The 22,927-nt window shown below is 30.7% G+C and overlaps 1 protein-coding gene across 1 annotated transcript in view; it reads left to right on the plus strand.

Moving 5' to 3' along the window:
- LOC117109421 overlaps window positions 1-22,927 on the plus strand; it is a 67,585-nt gene that overhangs the window by 14,164 nt on the left and 30,494 nt on the right. Inside the window, exon 2 of the mRNA XM_033251771.1 lies at window positions 362-631. Within this exon, the coding sequence (XP_033107662.1) occupies window positions 362-631 (270 nt within the window). The remainder of the gene's footprint in view (window positions 1-361; window positions 632-22,927) is intronic.

A 22,927-nucleotide genomic window follows, 5' to 3' on the forward strand; every position in this document is an offset into this window, starting at 1 on the left:
GTATGTGTTATTGACCAAGAAATATAAGTTTTATAAAATACAATGTTAGTTTGAAAAAGTGACCTTTGAATTGAAATGAACACGTTAAATTATTTATAACAGTCATTGTAAATTTTTGTCATTGAAATTGTTTTTTACCCAAGTATACACGAGTGAGTCATCTGGCGAGTTTAACATTTATTGAATATTAATGCTCTGTGTTATAATTTAAACAAGAATCTTTGAATTTGGGAAATGGCACCGTAATCACTCCATCACAACCTTGTGCATACAATTTATAGAACATCTAAATCCATTGTAGAGAAAAAATAAAGTACAATGATTTTAAGCTAGATGTTTTTTTCTCATTTGTATTTTTCAGATATGGAAGAGTTGAAAATGTGAAACTTTTAGCGAAGCGAGATTCAGATGGAAGTCCGACCGCTTTAGTGGATTTTTTGGATATAAATAGCGCCACCAAAGCACACGATGCTGTGATCAAACTTGGTGATCGTGACTTGCGTATAGAGTACAACAATCCAGACCGTTCACCGAACTCCTTGATACCGGACGAACCCTCTGCAACACGCCATCGCGATTATGATGGCACTAATCACGGTCGCCACTCGCGATATGAACGTCGCGGTGAGGGGTAAGTGCACGGTGGTTGATATGTACACTTATGTTGACGAAGATTGTTAGCACTACAGTACTATCCTGTGTTTTTTTTTTAATAGTGATGTGCGAATGTGCTAAGTAAGTGGAACGCACGCTATGTACGCTCTTCCTACCGCAGCACCGGGAATTTCACGATATTCCCAAGCTGCACGGAGAGGATGCATTTAGTATTGCTAAGGTGTTGTTGTTACCATTCCCTTTGGCATGACTTTCTCTTCCTTATTTGTTTACGTTTTTGTGCCGTCTTCTACACACCCTGTCCGAAGCACAACTCTGAGAACTCACGGACGCAGAACTCAGAATTGAACTTTAACCTTCAATCCTATTCTGTAGTTTGTCATCCATTTAATCAGACCATATCACTTTTCACCAAGATGTAGAAATTTAGTTTTTAGTAGCACCTTGAGTGTTGCTTGTAAGCCAAACATACAGTATCTTTCTATTTTTAACTGTTTACATGGATTATTGTGGATTTACACATACACACACCCCCACATACACTGCGATGTACCACAATGGATTAGTACTGTAACTACTATTACGGTAATTTTTTCTTCAGAATGCTTCAAATTCAAGTGCCAAGAAAATATGAAGCAGAAAAAAAGGAATTTTATTTTTAGAGAATTAATAAAGTAGTGAAACAATAAAAGAAAAATATATAATTCTTTTGAAATAAAAGTAAAAACAAATAAAAACCGGAAATCTTGTGTGGTTTCCTTTTTACGGATATTACATCTGGAACTTTTGGAATTATTTCTATCGGTGCTTGGATATATATACAGGGTGCAGGGCGTGCTATGATATCCTTGGATTATAATACAAGGTGCAGGGCACACAGTCACATCTTTGGATATTATACTGGGTGCGGGGCACACTAATATGGCTGGTGACTACAGCAGAAGCTCTGGATATTACTGTTGGTGACAGACCAATTGGATGGAAATATTCTGGACAATACCCTCTAGTGGATTAATACATGGATTATATACTTAGTGGGTGAAGGGCGTACTGTCCTTTGGATTATTATACCGGGTGCTTTTTCATCGGAGGACTACAGCAGGAACTCGGATATTACTGCTGTTTACTACTGTACCTCATCGAAAAACTGGATTTTTTTTTATAAGATCTGCCTATAGATCTAATCCCTTTGGAGTTAATCTGGATCATTCTAGGATTTTATACCCCTGATCTTATCCAATTCCTTACCAGGAATTAGTGCTATATCCCAGTTAACCACTGAACCTTTGGATAGGCTTATCTATCTAATCGGAATCTTATTCCCCACGGATTATATGGATTTATATTGCCCAATCCCAGATTATCCAGCGCTGAATCTAAGATTGGATATCATTTTTGGAACATATGCTACAGTATGACTACTGTATGTTTCCTGGAATTTATATGTTTAAATTATTTTATTTCATTATTTTGTTGTATTTTAGGTGTCTTTGATCTCATAAACAGTGGAAGACTCTTCATATGGACATTAGAATTTTTAAATATGACAAAAAGTATATTTTTAGAAACAAGCATGTTTAAAATATATTTAACTGCAAATTAACTTTTTGCATTCTTATAAAGAGATGGGCCGCACTGTGGTCTAATACTGATTCACTAAAACAGAGAAATCTTTTAGTAACAATCAGTGTTTATACCAAAATTATGCATATGTACTACATACTGTATATTAGTAGGGCATTTAAAAAGACATTGATTTATAATAATTTTTTTCAATTGGATTTCATATGCCAAATTTCAGGATGAAATACACATCAAGTAGGAAAATGCAGGGCCAATTTCTTTTTGTTTGCAAAAATTTTGGATTTTTTTGCATGATTTTTGAAGGCAAAACAAGAAGTTAGCCTAAATTTTTTTAAAATTTATTTGGCCCCAGATCCTTTAATTGTTCACGTCCAATATCATTTGATATGTCATCACTTTCATATTTTTATGTTGAAATTGATTTTTCACTGTAAATATTGCATTTAAAGTTTGTTTTCTATAATATTCAACTACCGGTAGAAAGTTTTACCAATCTAAAGCATGAGAATCTAATATCTGGATGGGATGGATGTACACCTTGATAAAATTACCACTCCATATGATCAGGATGTTTATTAGTATTAGACGATTCATTTATATCCTTTATTATCCGGAGCAGATTACATTGTTTGCAAGAAGTGTAATTTATTTGATGCAGGCTACGATTAATTCCAAGAGCTGAGTTTCAGGCTGCCCTGGGAAAGTTCAAATTTGAGACTTGCTGTAATTATTACATATTCAATGCATACATTTTGAGACAAGTCAACAGAGTAATCTCCATTTCAAGAATTCATGCATTAAATTTAGATGTTTTTTGCTCCTGTAAAAATGAATTTTCCTTATTTTAAGCCTTGTGAAAAAAAAGGTTCTTTGCATTATGATGAATAGATAATTAGTTTGTTCAAAATTGGATTTAAAAAAATGGTACCATGCCAGAAATAATTTACTGGTAATCATTTCTTGCTGAAAAAGACATTTTAGTCTTAATACTAATAAGAGTACAGTGTCTAGTATTGAGTGCGTACTGATAATACGATCATAGACATTAAAATATGAGAAGAAATCAATATTATGGTGCAGGAATGTATTAATATAATTTTGAAAAGTGACATTGTAGACTGTTTCTACCTATCAAGAAATATAATGAGTTATTCCTTTAAAATACATTACTTACATAATAGAAAATATTTAATTTACAAATTGTTGTATTGTATGATATATTCTGAAGAGATAGGAGTACAATTATCAGGATTTGGACCAAAGCCTGCAGATAACATTCTGAAATCTGATTGAATCATAGGAAAATGAATGTTATCCTTGGTACTTAAAGTTTAAGTGCAATATAAATATGCATATGTTATTATTATAATATCATATTTATTATTATAAAGTAATAAATGAAATTTATTTTTTGATACAAGATTATACTATGCAAAGGTTTTCTTTTATTCTAGTCATACAGTTATATCTAAAATTCTCTTTTCAACCCGTTCTCTGCTATCAGAGATAAAAGAACTAGCGTATACACTTGTTGCACAAACTTGCTAAAAACGGTTTCATCGTGGAATGCAAAAGGAAATCAACTCGTTTGTCCATATTTTGCATATTACCATATTCCTTCCTTTTTGAGCTGAAGTCTAGTACAGTAATGTGTCACCACTACATTGTCCCCAGCTGTGCTACTGAGTATCCTGATTGAAATTGTCACATGTATCTGTCTCTCGGTGACATCAGTGTTGAAGCAGCCCTGTACCTTATTAAAAATGCCCTCTGAATGCTTTTGAGTACTTGAATGAAACAATGCCACGACCTCCCATCGAGGTATCTCACATCCCTTGAAAAATATAGAATTAATTTTGTGTAGTTTCATTCTTTGTCAATCAACAGGTTTCATACAATATAGCACCACATAGCAGTATTAGTGTTCAACATACTTAATTTTCCAAACGGTTTCATTTCTGATAAAATGACAATTTTAAGGAAATAAACTCATAACCGTTTGTTATCATGGTTATCATTATCGTTTAAGAGGAAATGAGTTTCATTACTGAATTCAAATGAATTACTTTAGATTAAATGTGTTACCTGTATGTAAAACCAAAATGAAGAATTTAAACAATAATTACTCATCATTTTCCACCAATTCTTTTGCTGAAGAACCAAATTTATTTTATTTTATTCACGGTATAAAAAAGAACACCAAAACAGGCAGCCCGTAGGCTGAAATCGTTGGTTTACAAATAAATATATATAAATATATATGTATTACAAGAATAAATTATACCTACAGTTACAAACAATACAAAATTTTAAAAATTAATAAAATTCAAAATCCAATTATACTCAATAATTAATTAATAAATAAATTTATATATACAAGGTCATCAAAATTAACAAATTATTCACAATCCAATTATTCGATATTTAATTTAAAAAGAGTTATATATACATGATCATCAAAATAAATTTGCATTCAGTATTGCATAGAGTAGCCCACAGCACAACTAGTTACAGAATACCTTGGAACGAATATACTGAAGTTCAGTAGGAATGTTTTTCTCTTGCTCACATTTATAATTAATAGTATTAATAGCATGATAGTATACAGTGTGTACATCATAAGAAATTCTCTTTATAATGGCCCATGTTTTCAACATCACACTACAGAAGGCTAAGATAGTATAATACATACTCCACGTATCGAAATGCACGGCATCGTGTCGGGATTCAATATTTCAACATTAATTATGTCATCATCAGGAATCTGATGAAAGCTCTTATGTGAATCCCTCTAATTTTTGTTTTCACTTATTTTTTAATCACCATAGAGACAGTTTTAATTTAAAATATTTGAAGTCCTTTTCCATTGTTACTGATATTAACCAATATTCAGGATAATTAGATGATAAACATAAAATGCTTTTTATATTGGATTCAACAACAAGATTAAAATACTAGGAGAAGATAAGCCATGATGTTTTTTAAGTCATAATTATTTGTTTTATTTGTTTCGTAAGAAAATATGTCGGCCTGTTTTGAATCAAAATACTCAAGAAAAAAATTTAAATAATATGAAATTAGTTTTACATAAGAAAAACAAATACATTTATGTTACCCATCGAGATAATCTTCTTTTTATCATGCATAATAAAAATTAATTGTATTCATATTTAATTAAGATTGATAGTCTGTATTTATAATATAATTTAATTATATTTAAAATAGCTGCAAACAAAAACTCCCAAAAAACACATAAATTCATCCCATACAGTAAATATGACCCAGCAGTCATTTCTGAATCAAGCAGTAAAATAAGAAAGTCATAAGAAACTATATTGCCAATCAGAGGTCAGAAAATGTCCAAAGCCAATTTTACCTTTAACATTTAAACTCTATAAGCTGTTATAAATATGATTTAAGTCTAAAAGATGCATTTTCATAACTGACTTTTTTGCTAAATCAAATGTATGCCACAGAGTAGGTCATTGCCTTAGAATTTTGTCCGAATCCTATTTAATTGATATTGATTGATTTATTTGTTGATTACTGAAACTGCTGGTGGTAGTTATAATATCCATAAATAAACAGAGTCTACCACCACTGTTCTTTATGCATATATGAAGAAGAAGGCTCAATTTTCTCTACAAACTTAGGCCTGCTTGTAATAAATAAACTGCCACATTTTTCCAGCACCTATAATAATATTTGTAAAAACTACTTGCCACTTTGCTGGGAGAACTGTTGAGATTAAAAAGGATTTGTTTACCATTAACGTTCGATTTTTTTATGATAGGAAATTAGACATAATTATCAGGGAAAAGAGTTCCAGACTTTAGGAGTGGAAAAATATGGTAATGATTGGTGATCACCCTTAATTTTAAGGTATTGGTGATTTTAATGCTCCATTCCCGGCAAAATTTCAGTTAAGAAAAATCTGATTTTTATATATGTTATAAAGATTTATAAATATAATATGAAATTGCTAGTTTAACTAAATTTAGACATTCCTAAACATGAATGTGGATGAATTTTTCGTGTTTGATTTTGCGATAGGTCTGCGAGGAAATGTAGGTGCCGAAAACATTAGCCTATCCAACACTGCTAGGCTAGGCCTAGCCTTACCTCGATTTAGGTTCTGTTATCACATAAAAACGGCCGACGTGATATTTTCCGTTGCTAGTATTGACACTTGTGAAATATAATATTTCATAGGAATTATTTCAAATTTGTTAAAAAACTGATTCTGACCGAGATTTTGACACTTAAACAAACATATCTCGGGGCCCACTCGATCGACCGCAGTGTGCGAGATGCGAAGTACAAAAAAAAATCTCATTAGAGAGGGTTCATTTTATTGAATGAAGTATACATAAAAGCCAGAGCCTTCCAGTGGATGGGATCTACAACCACTGAATTTGCCTAGTAACGAAGAATTCAACAAGAAAATGGTAATCTCCTATGACAAATAGTCTGTATTTCTCTTTTTGTTTTTTATTCTTTTCCGTAAAACTAAAATTTATGCCAATATTTTTTCATTATTTATAATAGTTATAGTATTATGCATATGCATTTTATCTAAAAAAAATATCTTTTTTTAGTGAAATTTTTGCTGGGAATTGGACTTTAACTAAACATCGTTATTGTTGTAGTTGGAGCATTTGTCCAATGCTGCATAGTGCTGGGAGTTTTTGCCTCATTCAGCCTGCTATTTTCATCGCATTTATTTACCGTTTTAGTTAATAATTATTAAAACTACAGTAGAAGTTCTGTACAATAGATTACAGTCTTCATTGAAAACACCAGACCAGGTTTGCACATCTACTTATAATTTAGTTAATGCAATTTCAATTTAAAGCTATTTAGATACAAGACCACCACAACTTTTATAGGAATTACTCTGTTTCCAGTCACTTGTGACCCTTGACCTATAATAATACCTAACTAAGTTTGTATCTTATTAACATCAATTGTAATTACTACACGAGTTAAAAGTTTAAAGTTTGGGGTCCTACATACTGTAGGCTTAACAATTCCTCAACTAAAACATCAAACATTTCTGTCACAAAATGATTATCAGACAGTATAAACAATATAATGCAAATTAGTGTAGAACACTAAAATTTAGGCTATAGCAAATATTGATAAAACTAGACATTTTCATAACAATATTTTAATGACCAAGATCTGTATTAAATATTTGCTTCTATTGTCATACCAGCTGCTTTCTCCCATTGTCGAAATGTTTACATTACTAACATAATAGTTAGATAATAGATGTTCCTTGTCATGACAATAGTAATATTTCCGAATGTGTCTTCAAACAGCTCGATATCAGGACCGCTGCACTTTTTGCAGCTGTATTGACAAACAATGTGTTTGGAAGAACATGGTTTGTGAGTCAAGTTAAACAAAATAGGAAATGATCATCAGAAATTATGGCCAGTGTAAGGTCAAATGCCCATCCTACACATTTCACATATAAACTCAGTATTACTATACTGTTAATATAAGCCCACAAATGCATTTTCATAATGACTTTTTGCTAATTAATGAATTCGCCTCTGAACATAACTTTTCTGTAAATTCCTCCTTTGTCAGATTATTCATCCAGTGATTAGGAAAATGCCACATTCATCATCATCGTTCCATCATCGCAAAATAGATAATTCTATATAAAAAGTAATTGAACCATAATGATTCAAATGGATTACTAACCATTATTTTGAAATTACTGTATATTTGGAAGAAAAATCTACAAACCAATTAATAAAAGATTGTTATTTTTTTGGTATCAAACATCCAGTATTTGCATTGAAAACATATCAATTGATACAGTACTCTCTGCTGGCCTGTTCATAATAGAGATCGGGAATAGTTGAGATGACCAAATCAGAGTTAGCAAGGAGAATGTAGCAAAATGATGAACCAAATGACTGTATGTTGCATGTAAATTATATATATAGTAAAAGAAGTATTTTTAACAAGAAAATAAAATAAGTAATTCAAATTAGTGTTGAACAGTTGCAAAGCAATAGAAATTTTACAGTGTTTTCGTTAGCCCTAGCTTTTCCCTACATTTTTCACATTTATTTTCTTTATTAGAACACCTGGAAAACAAATACTTAAATAATAAAATCATGATGATAATCATGTACTATACATCACAACAACCAAATCAATGTCAAACTTGGTACAGTAATAACAGTTAACAAAGTCTTAGCCAGATGAACAGCACAGACCCGTAAAGTCATTATTCATGTCAAAGTGCGGTAATTGCTGGCATGTTGGAGTGTTCATGATATCAGTGGCCTTTTTACACGCAGACATAGTGGCGTCTCTACTCAGCTATTCTGACTCTCATTAGCATAATGATATTCCTGCACAGACTTAATGCGCTTAATATGATGCCATGTGACATTTACAAATATTTTTTCAGATGCCGCCATTTTATACCGTTCTGATTCTCCACAGATTGTTTTTCTATACCTTCGAAAACCTTCAGCTCATGCGAAGATATTTTTGTTTCTGATTTCTAAAAACAACTGCATTCTCTCAGTCTGCAAATGATTTATTTTTACATTGTATTCCGCCTACAGTCCTAGATTTAGTTTCTGTGTTGGATAATAAGGAAATAAAATTAATATCATATGTTAGAAAAGATATTTCCATTAAAAGTATGATTTGTTATGGCACATTGTATTGACGGTATTGCCATGGTATTTAAAAATTTATTTATTTATTTATTTATTTATTTTTAAATTTTGAATAGTTTTTGTCTGAATAAGGAAAATATTATTTTGATTTTTAATATGACTTGGAAACTATCTGAATCTGTCTATAATTGAGGAAAAAGCTTGACATCACAGTCTTTCACCTTGAACACTGTCAAGCCTCATCAGATCTGTAGTTGCATGCATTTCTGATGGAAAAATTCTAAACAGTAGGCCTACAGTAATCTTTAAAGTGGCTATGTTGCAAGCATAGTACATTATGCAGTAAGCCATAGTAATATTTTCTGAATACTATAACCGCCAATCAAAGATAAGTACCTGAAGGATGTTTTAAACATTTCTAAAGGTCAAATAAGGATTAATGCATTTCAAAATTTAAATAATAATCTTAATAATGAATAATTAAAATAATTCATGAAATTAGCTTTTGTGAGTCAATTAAAAGATTATTAGTAGATTAAAAATATGCTACTAAATAATAGCTAATAAAACATAGATATCTCAGCATGTTTTTATTTTACCTGGCATAGAAGGATGAATGTATCTGGAAAATAATTTTGCCATTGTCTCTAGAGGGACTAGATTTAATTTAAGATGTCTAATTGATTGCAGAAAATGATTTTGTTAAAACAATTTCTTAGATTTTTTTTTTTATAAAATGTAAACTATGTCATGTCCCAACTTTATAAATTTACCAAACTGTAATTTTTTCAAAATTGTTTTGGATGAAATCACTGTGGAATTCTCCAATGTTAAATTGCATTCTGATTGCCTTTTTTAAGAAAAAAAAAAATTAGTATGCGATTCTGTCATAATAATATCAAGAGTCAGTGTATATAAGCTGTAACATTGATTTCCCTTCAAAAACAAAAGACTGTAATTTCATTTTCATTTCACATCACATTGTCGTATCGATGCAACATAATGAATATACTGTATAGTACATGTAACAACTGCAGTTACTAGGTATCAATTTTAATAGTAAAGCCAAAAACAAAATTCAGGAAATATTGCATTAAGATGTGTTAGTCTGCACTGAACTAGATCATATTTTTTAAGGAGGACTTTTTATTACCAAACTGAGCACATTACCCTGAGAACTGTTTAGTTATTGTTCTCCCAGGATTCTGATTTATTAATTGTCTGTTTCTCTTTTTCTTTTGTGTAAGATTTTTTTTAACTTCATGACCTTTAACCTGGTAATATAAGCCTTTGAACCTGGGTTTCGAAATATAATTTGCTTTGTTTTAACTTTCGGTTATAAAATATATTCTGTTGTCCAATTTAATGTGCATTATTCACTCATAATTATCACTCTATATTTTATTAAGGCCCAGTCAAGAAAAATGATTAGCTTATCACCTCGTCCACATTTCTTCTACAGTATAAAAATTTTTTTTTTTTAAATGAAGTTTTTTTTGGGTTTTTTTTTTCATTTATGTTTCATTTTTTTAGTAAATAGTTGGTAGATATTGTTTTTTTTTTATCTCAATCATGGATTTTACTTTGTATATCAATGCACCAGCAAACAACCCAAGGGTGATATTTGGCTTTAGCAAAATAAAAAATAAAATTAAATGATGTAAGATGATAATAATGATAAAAATAATATCTAACTATAAATAAAAATAATGGTGATTTGAGTGATCATGGTTCCAAGATGATGAAAATAATTTTTGCCATAACATTTTATAACCAGGCATTGGAGGATTACATTACCACCATATGGGATAATTGTATTGTAATCTTTTCCTGGCATGCTAAAATTTGTGTCCATGTTGTTGACTCTTTTCTAGAATCATCTTTATTTCTTTGTAAGTGATCTACTGCAGCCTGGCAAGCCTTTGTTTACACATCTAAAAATGTTCTGTCTGCAGATGTCACTTGTGCCAGATGTTAGTATGTTCTACAAGATGTTATATTCCATTGTTCCAATTATAACTTGGTTTACGCAGAAAAAAAAAAAAAATGTAGGATAATTGTTTAATCATTAGCAACCCTGAATATATCCAGTATGTTATTGATTCTATTAGAATAATTTTGCTTTGTCTGTGGTATGTGATGGCCCACTAGCCTTTGTTTCCACATCTAAAATTACCCGTTCAGTCATTGATGTCGCTATTCCCAGCTGTCAGTATGTTCCACATTTCATTCTCCGTAGGATGTCATTCTATTGTTTCGTCATCTTCTGGTTCAATTCAACAAGAAAAACATTCTTAATCTGAACATGAACTTACATGGAAATAAACACTGTAATCTTCACTTTTTTTTCCACTAACGCATTATCTTCCTAATTTACACATCTCCCTCTCACGCACACAGTGACATACCACTCATTTTTGTTTTTGATTTTTGCAATTTATATTTGTCTTTTGTCATTGTAGAATTTTATTTTTCTTGTATTGCTGTGCAGGGCCCAAGCGAAGAACAACCCTGTGTTGATCTGGGCCTTTGTGGTTAAGTAAAGTTGAATTGAACCAGGGGTTTAGCCAGAAAAATGAATAGGCCATCTAAAATGGAAGCCAGTGGGCTTGGCACTAAACCAATGGACGGGCCACGCCCATATTTGGGAATCCCCACCGAATATTGGTACAAAACAACATACATTCAATCAGTAAATGTTGTTTTTATCAGATGTAAATATTATTTAGCTTTACAGTCTAGTTTAATGTAATATTCGATAGATTTGAAGAATATAAAGAATTTGCTAAAGGTAGACCCGGCCTCCGGCCCAATTAGGCTAGGCCAAGCTGATTAGGCCAAGCCGTCACAGTAAAAGTGGCCGTCCTAAATAATTGTAGGCCGTCCAAAAGATGGCCGGACGGCTCGCTGGCTAAGCCTGTGAACTGGACTGAACTCCACGTACCACAAGCTCCACTTTCTCCCGATACTGTACAGTACCATACAGCTCACCATATCACATACATAGTGTTTTTTCAGGTTTTTAACTCAAAAATCCTAATATATTTTGTCAATCATTTTTTAAGGAAGTAAATTTACAAATTTGTCCTCTTATTTCCTCAAATGAGTCATCAGATTACAACGGCTCAAGTCAATGGCGAGTAGTTTTTTTGATAATTAATGTTTAGGCTACGACACAGCAAGGAAAAATATAGTCGAAGATGACAAAATTTCAATATTCAAAATGAACGTCTAAAGGTCTCTGATACTTCAAAGAAACAATAAGAGATAAAAATAGTACTATAAGCTTACTTGAAATGAAAATAATTTGTAGTATGTTGTGTGGCGGATAAGAATTTAGCTATTTAGACCATGTGACCAGTCGCATCATGTGATATTAAAGGACCATGTGACCAATAAAGGGTGTAGATAATGTTTGAGTAAATGGCACAACTGCCCTAGTATTCACTTCTTACTGCTTCCTCATCTGTTAAATGTTCTCATGTCATTTGTCGTAAAGTTTTTCTATTCTGAAATTTAATCTTTATAATCCTTTAAGCAGAATAATTCTAAAATTGATTCAATTTTAAATTCATGTTTTTGCTATAAAATGTTTGATGTTGTTATAAAATTCATCTTTCTGAATAAATAAAATTGAATCATTCCAGAACGGATGTAAAAAAATACATGGCCTTTAAATAAACGAAGTTAGTGCATTTATAACTTGCTATTCCTTTACTAATAAAAGAAACTTTGAAATACAACATAGAGTAAGTGAAAGATATGATGTTCAGATTTCTCAAGCTTCTGTGAGTATTTTAGGTCTGTTTTCTGGTATTGCAAAATGTGAACAGTGAAATTTGTTTTGCTTGTTGCTAAAAAAAAAATACCACTGAAATATAACATAGACTAAGTGAAAGATATGATGGACAGATTCTCACGCTTTTCTGGGTGTAATTTAATACAAGTGAAATTGATCAAGATTTTTCTCGCAGAAAATAAAGAACGATACCCACAACTTGTTTTCCCAGACCTCCTTATAAAGAATGTTGATATATAGAGCATTGACGTTTTAATGCATAATGATGTCATATCATCATCAAATAACAATTTATATTTACCTCCGTTATCTTGGGATGTTTCTATGGAATTTTGGGTTAGTAATGTTCATAACTTTTTTTAAAAATCAAAATTCAAAATATTTAGATCTATTTCAAGTTACCAAGAAATATTCTGTAAAGCTGGACCTCATCTAAGGATATTTTTTGAAAGCTCTGTAATCTGAAACAACGTTCATTTAATTTCACCAGCTGTGTTTGCGTAATATTCTCCGAGTTTTCCATTCGCCATTGGCCTGCGTTGTTGCGTTTCACTTGCTAATATCTGCCGTAGGTCTTAGTTGCAAATGTCAACCGAGTAATTTTCCATTTTGCTATCGTTCAGAGCAATTATACAGTTGTTGTTGAACTCATCTCGGTAAGAAATTGGACTTTGTGCGTTCGGCCTGGTCGGCTGATCCAGTAGAAGGTTTTTGATTGGTTGATGTAGTAGACTGAGCTGAGACTGAACCCTGTCCAGCTTTATGATTACTCAGTTTTATTTGCTTGCCATTTTTACTGTGCTTCATTTAGTAGAAGGGTCAGGGACGTTTGCACAAAAGCTTAGTGAATATATTAGGGACCATGTTGAAAGTTCGCTAGCTTGTGTAATATTTTTGCTGTTATGAAATCTTGGTATTAGGGACCATGTACAGAAATAAGAGGCTAACTGAAATTCTTTATTAACAGTTAGTCAAGTAATAAGAATTGTAATTATGTATGCTTTCTGCAGAATTTTAAAGATTTTTTTTCACAAAAATATTTTTATTGAAAATCAGAATGTTTAGACCTATTTACTTAATAAAGATAATATTGTTTATGCAGTTGCTACTATACTATTACAGTACTATACTAAATTACCTGTAGATGTCAAGTGCTGTCCTTAAAGGTCATGAAATCACATGATTGTTAGCTTGTTAAATTGTAATAGTGAAACAATACAATATGTTACTTAAAAAATGTTTTTTTAACATATTGTGTAGGTTGAAGCTATCTGTTTATTTTTATAAGTAAAAGGTTTAAAAACAAGCAATTGAGATTTGTTTACTCGCAAAACCTAGTTGCCTACATTCTGATAGTGATATTAAAATGTGTTTGAAATGGATAAATTAGTTTTCACTCCAATGTGTGGAAAGGATTGATGAATGCACTTATAGAATTTGGATTTTAATGTATTTCATCCCCTTTGATTACAGTACTTTCATTTTATTAATGGGAATTGTTAAAGAATTCTAAGAAAAATATGTTACATTTTCATTCTAAATGTATTGCAACTAGCATTTTGTAAATTTTACTGAACTATATAAAGTGTGTAAAATTTTCAAACAAATGACACTACTATTGTATTGTACTTAGCGCAACTGTATGGTGTAATAACGTCACATGTGTTGTCTAGTAGTAGTAGTAGTAGTAAAATTTTATTTATTCACGAAGCACAAGTCAACAAACATGTGGTTTTTCACCATGGCTGTGGGAAACTTTAGAATTACATTCAGTTTATAAAACATTACTGCACTCTACATTATAGTATACAAAAGCAAGTTAAACAAGATAGATACTGGTATTGGGTGAAATATCTTTGAACTTTCCACATTCTTTATCCAATGTACACTTTAGAGCTTCTACAAAAAACACCTTATAAATCTATTTAATTTAATTTAATTTACTCTGTTGCATTTTCTGCTGTCGGATTTCCATTGTCTGAAGTGATAATTAGAGTCGTAGACATTTTTTAAAAACACTAATTCCTATGTTCAAGTTGAAAACTTTTATGTTACTTCAAAATGGGCAAGTTAATTTCAAAAAATATTTTTATGATTTTTTTAATATTTAGCATAGGACAATACATCTTTAAAGATAACTGTTGAATAGTAATTTTCTTAAACTTGGGACAAAAAAAATAAAAATATAAAAACATAAATTGTTGCAAATTGTCCTTTAACCTGAGACTCAAATATGCGCTTATGGCTAAGAAATGACTTTATATGAAGTTCATTTAATATCATGTGATTGGTAAGTGTACTTGAATCTATACACTTGCATATTTTCATGCAACTAAGTTGTCTACCGATCATATCTATTGCCACATCATTCAACCGATCATATCTATTGCCACATCAGTTGAATTCAAATCATACCCAAATATGGAATTATTCAGTATGAAACTCTAAACCTAACAGCAAATATTTCTTCGACAATTTAGGCTTAATAATGTAATAATATTTTAGTACAACCATAAAATATTAATTATATTTTGAATTCTATAGCAATCATACTATCTTCCAATGTACTAATTATTATATGGTTAAAATATTTAATCCATTTTTACTGTTATTATATAAATTATTATATTCTTTTCTTATTCTGTGCTTTGATGTTTAGTCTCCAATACTTGCTTGTTTGTTATTTCTCTTTCCAATGTTACCTTTTTTTTGTCATATTTCCATATTTTTTAAATGTTATTCTGGAAATTGCACTATATTGATAATGTGGGCCAAAGAAAATATGTTGAAATAGCTTTAAAGCATTTTTATATGTCAGAATATTATTGAATCGATGGAAGAAACAGACTTAAAAATTATTTTTCTTGCAATTGCTTTAATTGTACTTTCCACTGGCAGAATTCCAGAATTTTGAATCTACCTTGGAAAAGAGCTTTTTATGTTTCTTTAAAAAAAGATATTGATTGGAAAGAAATGTAACAAGAATCCTCCGATATGCAAGTCTACTAATGTCCTTAAGTCGGTACTTATAATTTTAAATTCAAACGCGAGTGCGAGACTCATTTGTAGGCAAGAAAGGCAGGCTTACATTTTACGGCCATTCTTTTGTATGGACCAACCTTTTAGTTTGTTAAAATGCAGTTTACATTGTCTTGTTTTTTTTTGTTTTTTTTGATGAATGGAGTAATCCATGTTGTTATAAAGCTTTCATGGTGCGATAGGTACTTGTTAATTTGTAAGGCTTTTTGTTCAGTTAACCTTCACGCCAGACAAACTGTTCTGGAAGAGTAATTGTTTTCTAGTCGCAGCTTAGTGGAAGTTTTGTATTGAGTTCAATGCTGGAAGTAATCTGAACATTTAGCCATTAATAATGCCATGTTATTCAACCACACATATCCTATTGTATAATGAATACATGAACTAAGCTTGTTTTTGGCCAACAGGAGCAATGGCCCCTGGAAAAAACAGTTCAAATCATGTGATGATATTCTAGGCCTATTAAACAATCAATTATGCTTTAACAACAGCGGAACAAACCTTCAGAATAGAATACAGTAAAACTATTTTTTTTTTAATGCAAAGTCTACATACAAGCTGATTGAAATCCAATCGTTATTGCATTCTATTAGTCTACAGCTTAAAAAAAAACAAAAAAACAACCCAATAGCATATTATAATCGACAGGCATGCTTGCCAAATGTTGCATCATGATTGGGTAAGAAGGATTGTGGAAAAAAATGATTATTATATATATTTTTTTTTTAATGTATTTTTTTTTTTTGAAAAATTGTATAATTTTTGAAAATCTTCATCACACGCAAAGAAAAATGAATTCAGTTTTAAAAGCATTCATTCTCACCGATTCTCTTCATCACATACAATTCCTGATTAAAATGCAATGTCGGACAAAATTGAAATTCGCCTGCCATCTAAAAGTGTTCAAGTTCCTTTTGCATCGGCTCTACTTCAATACTTCAAATAGTAATTGTTGATTAAATGAGTGTCTGACGTATTTCCAGGCCTTCCTTTTGATTAAACTATGAAATTTCATTTCCAACTGTACCAAAATTTCATCAATAAAGATGAGGACAATATGCAGCTATTGTCCTGTTTCGTATTTTCACTATTACCGCAGTTTTTTTAATCACATGTTTTTCAGTGTAACTTCAAAATATATTACAGTTAAACTTACCTAAGTCGACTGTGCCTAAGTCGAATAATTTCTAAGTCAATCTTATTTTACAAGCCAAATTGTTGTGTTTTCCATTAATTAACAATCTGTAAATCAAATTTTATCTAAGTCAAACAATATTTCAATGGCATTTTGGATTCTACTTAGGCAAGTTCAACTTTATTTCTATCTGTGTGTACAGAACATTCTAGTATTGTAAAATACCATAATTATGTAAAAATGTAGGAAAATTTAAGATAAAAACAGGTTCCTATTTGTTAATGTTTTGTTACATTTGAGGCTAATTAATTTTAAGTTCTGTTGACTATTTTTATACTTACCGGTAAATCTAGTTTGTTTGCATTTTGGTGAATTCTTAACATTTCTGTTAATTTTACTTTCATAGAGCATGTAATTACCTACATTTCATACTAGATTTTTATAAAAATGATTTTTTCAATATATTAATATCCTTGTATGTTATCTATGGTAAATTTAATTACATTGTTGATTGGATTTTAGATGAATTATTTCTTGTTTGTTCCATGTTGGAAACTACACTGATATTAGCCTACTTACTTATTTCCCCATATCACATGAAAAATGTATTAATATAACTTCCTTCTATATTGAAAATCAATTTCAGTGGGTGTGGTTGAGCAGAAGATCAGAACTACTCTGGCCAAGAGAACATACTCTCACTTTCAAGTACTTTTTCAATTTTATTATAGTTGTATTTTCATAATATTTACAGTTTTGGTTTCGTATAAAATCATATTTTTTGCCTTGTGTCAAGATTGTGAATATGAAATACCGTATTTGGAAAATTTATTTGTTCCATTTAGAAGCAAAACCTATACAAAAAATTTTGTTAAAAGTGTCCTAAAAATCTGTTTAATTACTACAGTATATGATGGTGGTATGATATAATACACTGTCAGCTTATACAGGACTAAATTTTAAATCAAGTTGGGAAAATTTAAAAACTTAAGAATATAATGTGGACACTCTGAATCAGTTGTTTCTTAAAATTTTTATTACAATAATCATGTAAATTATAATGAATCTGCCTGCCGATTTTTATGTAAGTTTGTAATAGTGTTGTACTTCCAACTAAACTATGAATATGAGGCTTATTATGTTGGGAAGTTTGTCACAGGCAATATGCTGACATCTGCTGGGGTTGGACAAAAACAATCCTGGATTTAACCCAAAATCATGCCATATTTAGGTTTCTTGGTGAAATATTAATTTGACAAGCATCTGTACAGTAGCTGACATCTTGTGTTTAGAGCAGACCTAGGAAAATGAAAGTATAGTGGGAAGTTACAGCCAGGTTTCACACGTCAAATGCAAGGAACACCATGCTAGATATTAATGTTTGCCTAGATTTTTATGATTATTATCACATTTGAGAGCTTGTTATAGGCCAGTTGTGATGTTTTCAACAGTTACCCATTTGTAATTAATAACTAGCTTAATCTTGCTCACATGCCGTCATTGTTGGAATGCGTGCGTTACGAGCCTGCTTCAAAGTTGTTGATCAAATTCTTTTGGTGGCGGTTCGTTATTGTAATTAATCATCTCGTTTTCCATTACCGAAAATGTCAGTTGTAGGCAAACAGTGTTGATAGCATGATATTCAAACACAATTCATTTCAATGGCAGCCTGTATATTCTTTCACATTACTCTCTTCCTTCCTTGGTACTGAAAAGAAATATACAGAATACTCTAATCCAGGAAAATAATATTGAAGAAAATGTTTTTTAGTAAAAAGTAGTAATCATATTCATTACAGTGCTGAATCATTTTGTTATATACAGTATTAAACTTTGTTTTATAGATGTGTAACCCCATGAAAAATTAAAAAAATTTAAAAAAATTATTTTTGAAATTAACTTGCTGATTTTGTAGTAACATAAATATTATCGACTTGAACATGAAATTTCATTTTATTTGTTTCAAAAACATTAAAATTTACAGGAATAAAGAACAAGCACAAATGAATATGAGAGAGGAATGCCCCAAAAGTGAACTAAATCACTGTCGAGTGGGGAAAGGGGCCCCTAGCGTATTTTGAGAAATGCTTAGGGCCTACCCATAATTTTACAGGGGAAAATGGTAGAAACATTAAGGTGTTTTTATCATGTTTATCATTATCTAGTATAGAAATCAAAGTAGTTATTTTTAAAATTCAATAATTTCTATGCTCAAGTTAATAGTTTGTATGTTATTATTACTGCAAAATGAACAATTTAATTTCCAAATTATTTATTATGTCATTTTCAGGGGGTAAAATGTCTTTCTTAATCATAGCAGATATAAAGCTTTCTTCAAGTTACCCTGTCCTTATAATGACAACCAAATCTTAGTACACTCAACTCCACAAAATTCTAAAAATAAACCAACCAAAATGGATGATTAAGCTATATAGTTCCTACGCAAAAATGACCTCGTTTGGTAACCATAACAATAATAAAATAGGGCCTACAGAATTATTAATACTTTTTGAATTGCTAAGTGAATTTAACATTTGCTAGATTGTGACTCAGTACGTGTATTTTTTTTTTTTAACTCAAAATTTAAGGGAAGTGTATAAACCTACTTGCTTTTTATAATAGAATGTATATTTTGCCAAAAGAAGGAGATATTCAAACTGTAATAGTCATTGTCAGTTTTTATTGTAAATTGCATTTTCCGTTGAAACTTCATTAAAATTACCTTATATAGAAATATTGGTGCTCATGATAAAGCAATACACATAACATAAAATATGCTATGTCGTGCTATGTCAGTATTTTTCTTATTGGAGGAAATTGTCCACAGGTCTAAAGTGATAAAAAATTAAAGGGTATTTATAAAATGTTTGATAAATTCTGTACGTCAGATAAATTATATAATTCATGTAAACAATTACTCTCTGTGTTGCTAAAGTTTCCTGATATAATATATTATTCAGCATTTTTGTGGGAATTAAATTATTTCACAATAACGCATACTGATTTTGTTACATACTATTAGTACTATGGTACAAGATTTTTGGCCATACTCTACAAAAAATGACATTAAAGTGATGACAAAGTATAAAATAATGAAGCACATAAATATATATAATATAAACATATACAGTTTAATAAATAAATATTGAACTAAGATTTGCAATGAGTAGTTTTAAACCAGCATGCATCGGTTTAAATATTAACTGAAGCACTGAGCCAAGTATGGGGTTTTAAAATGCAAGTTTCCTCAACATGTTCGTTCAGAATTCTGTAGTACGCTGGCTTCAGTTCAGCGATAGTGATGGTTTGCCAAATATGGCGGATGATTAGGCAGTGCAGTGAGGCCTTGGACAGCAGGCCAGTGACTAAGCAACAACTGAGCACAAACAGCCTGGCCCTGATTAGGGATTACCTCAACAAATCAAGGACATTATAAATCCATGTTTAGTGTAGCACAGTAGTGCAATCAATGGTTTTTGGAAAATCTGTATCTCTATTATTATGTAATACAGTAATCTTCTAGCTTTTGGTGATAGTACCTATACAGTAGCTATAATTTGAATACTTATGATTAAAATAGGTTTAAGTGTAACTATGTACTACTTGGTTTTAAATTAAGAATTTTACAACCAATATTTACGTTACAAACCTAATGAAATTATTCGAAGATATATCGATTGAAGTGTCTAATATTAAAATAAAATGGGAGGTGATCCAAAAAAAAAAAGGCAATGAACCAAAAGAAAAAAGCAACAAGAATAAAAATCTAGAAGAATATTAATATTGATTCCTATATACTTTATTGTCCATCATAAAATATGGAACTACTTTTAAACTGGCAAAACACAGTACATGGTACTTGTGTCAACCATTTTTAATAGGTCTACTGTGCTTAGTAATTAAAAAATGTATGAAGAGGTGGAATGAACTGTTCATAATATTAACGACTTTGGTTATCGACTTTTCATAATAATCATTAGTAGTTAAATGTACTTTGTTTTATTTTAACGACTTCGGTTAGATAAACTTTTATCTTTCAAGTAATAATAGAAGTTAAATGTACTTTTTGGTTTTCTTTCGATATGGACAATACATTTCTGAGATAAAATTGGAATTGAATATTGTAGACAGACCCCTACTTTTAAAAGAAAACAGATTGAATTATTATTCAAAAATAGAAAGGCAACCTAACAAAAGTAATGGAGAGGAAATGAAATGTGGTGGGGAATTTTTTTTTTTTTTTTTCATATCCTTTCTTTAAGGTTATGAAACTAATAAGTTTGTTCATCTTAATAAAATAGAATATAGTTTTATGAAACTGGTAAAAACAAGATGTGTGTTAAAATAAATATTTCTATAATATTAAAATGCAACAGTTCCTCTGGTATAAGTCCACTCCCTTTGAACACAAAATTATGCCAATTTTTTTTTCATGGGGGAGGGGTGGGAGTGCGATTATACTCAAGGGTTGTGTTTTAATCAAAGGAAATTATTCTTAATTCAAAGCCAAATCTTTGATATTTTACTTTTCCTACAGTTAAGTTACTCATTCAAATCATACCCTGGAAAGGCTGGTACATAAAATTTGACGTAATGTGGGGGGATTGGCTTAACCCAAGGTGAGCTTACAGTATACCCTTTTATTAAGAGTCTGGCCGCCAAACACGGAGATCTCCGTGTTTGCCAACGTAACGCTCGACCGCCAAACGCGGAGATCTCTCTGTGTTTCAGATTTTTGTACGGAATCTGATAGATGGGGTAATTACCAACATGTACTGACAATTTGAACACTATATTCAGTCTGGACCGTAAGTAGTTCGCTATTTGTTTGTTTACATTAGCGTTGTGTGGTATTGATTTACTTTCACGAAATTGCTATTATCTCAGCTTCGTTGTGCAAAATTGCGTAAATTTCCAAAAGTGAGTCATTTTCATTTTACTGTTACGGGTCACCAATTGTGATTAGAATAAAATACTTGGTACCATTGTAAAGCTAACATGTTTGTAGTTCTTGTAGTGTTCACTACATGCCAATCTGATCACATACACACTCTCAACGAGCTTCGGAAAAGTGTTAAAATTTGCTAAAATGTCTGGCTGATACTATTTTTCCAAACCACTGGCGGTCAGAGTGTTAATTAATTTTTGTAATGTAATTTTTTGGAAATTTCAAACCATATTTAATGTAGGCAGACCATCCACATATTTGTCACCCTCTACATGTAACAATACAAATTACAGAAAACATCTCTATTTATATTATCAATAGAAAATTATTAAAGAAAGTATTAGCTATAAACAATGTAACATTAGTAGGCATATGGAATTAATTGATAAAACATGAATGCATATTTTTCTGAAATCTTATATAATTAAGTTTGAATAGAAAACAGTATGTATTAAGAAGGCTTTTCATACATAATTAATACAGTATAGTGTATTATATGTACTATATACATTCCAAATCAAGCATTGGTGACTAAAACAAGAAAATTTACTATATTCGTATTCTCCACATTTTAAGTTTTAAAATGATAGGTCATTATTGGAATCAACTTACTATTGCCAAAGTTATTATATGTGTAAAGTATTACATCTTTTCTGTACTAATATAAATATAATATAAAAAATTTTTTTATATTATTATTATTTTTTTACTATTATTATTATTATTTTATTTTATTTATTTTTTTTTATAAAAAGTTGTATTACAATAAATAGGAACATGCATGTTGTGAACAATTTGAGACCAAAATCAAGTCTCTCTGACCAGTGGTTATCGAGATACAAGCGTCCAAATCAACAGGCGGCCATTTTGAAAATCGCCCCCAAACAGGCCTTCCCCCCATATCTGGGAGGTATATAGGAGCTATATTTTATCTAAATTGGTCCATCTTGCCAAATCCATCGAGAAAAAAAGGTATCCTAAAATTAGTCACGGATCTCATGAAAATGACTCTACTATAAAGTATACAATACTGTACTGCCAAATACTTTAAATGTTAATTGCTCAGTTTAACATTTAACGAGAGTACGCTACTTTTGGGATGGCAAGGCCTCATATGAATACAGAATTGCAGTAAAAGATTATTCCAGAAGAATAAA

Source organism: Anneissia japonica, unplaced genomic scaffold (assembly GCF_011630105.1).
Source record: "Anneissia japonica isolate Jap-2015-1 unplaced genomic scaffold, ASM1163010v1 scaffold287719_len1884721_cov185, whole genome shotgun sequence".
NCBI classification, from domain to species: domain Eukaryota; kingdom Metazoa; phylum Echinodermata; class Crinoidea; order Comatulida; family Comatulidae; genus Anneissia; species Anneissia japonica.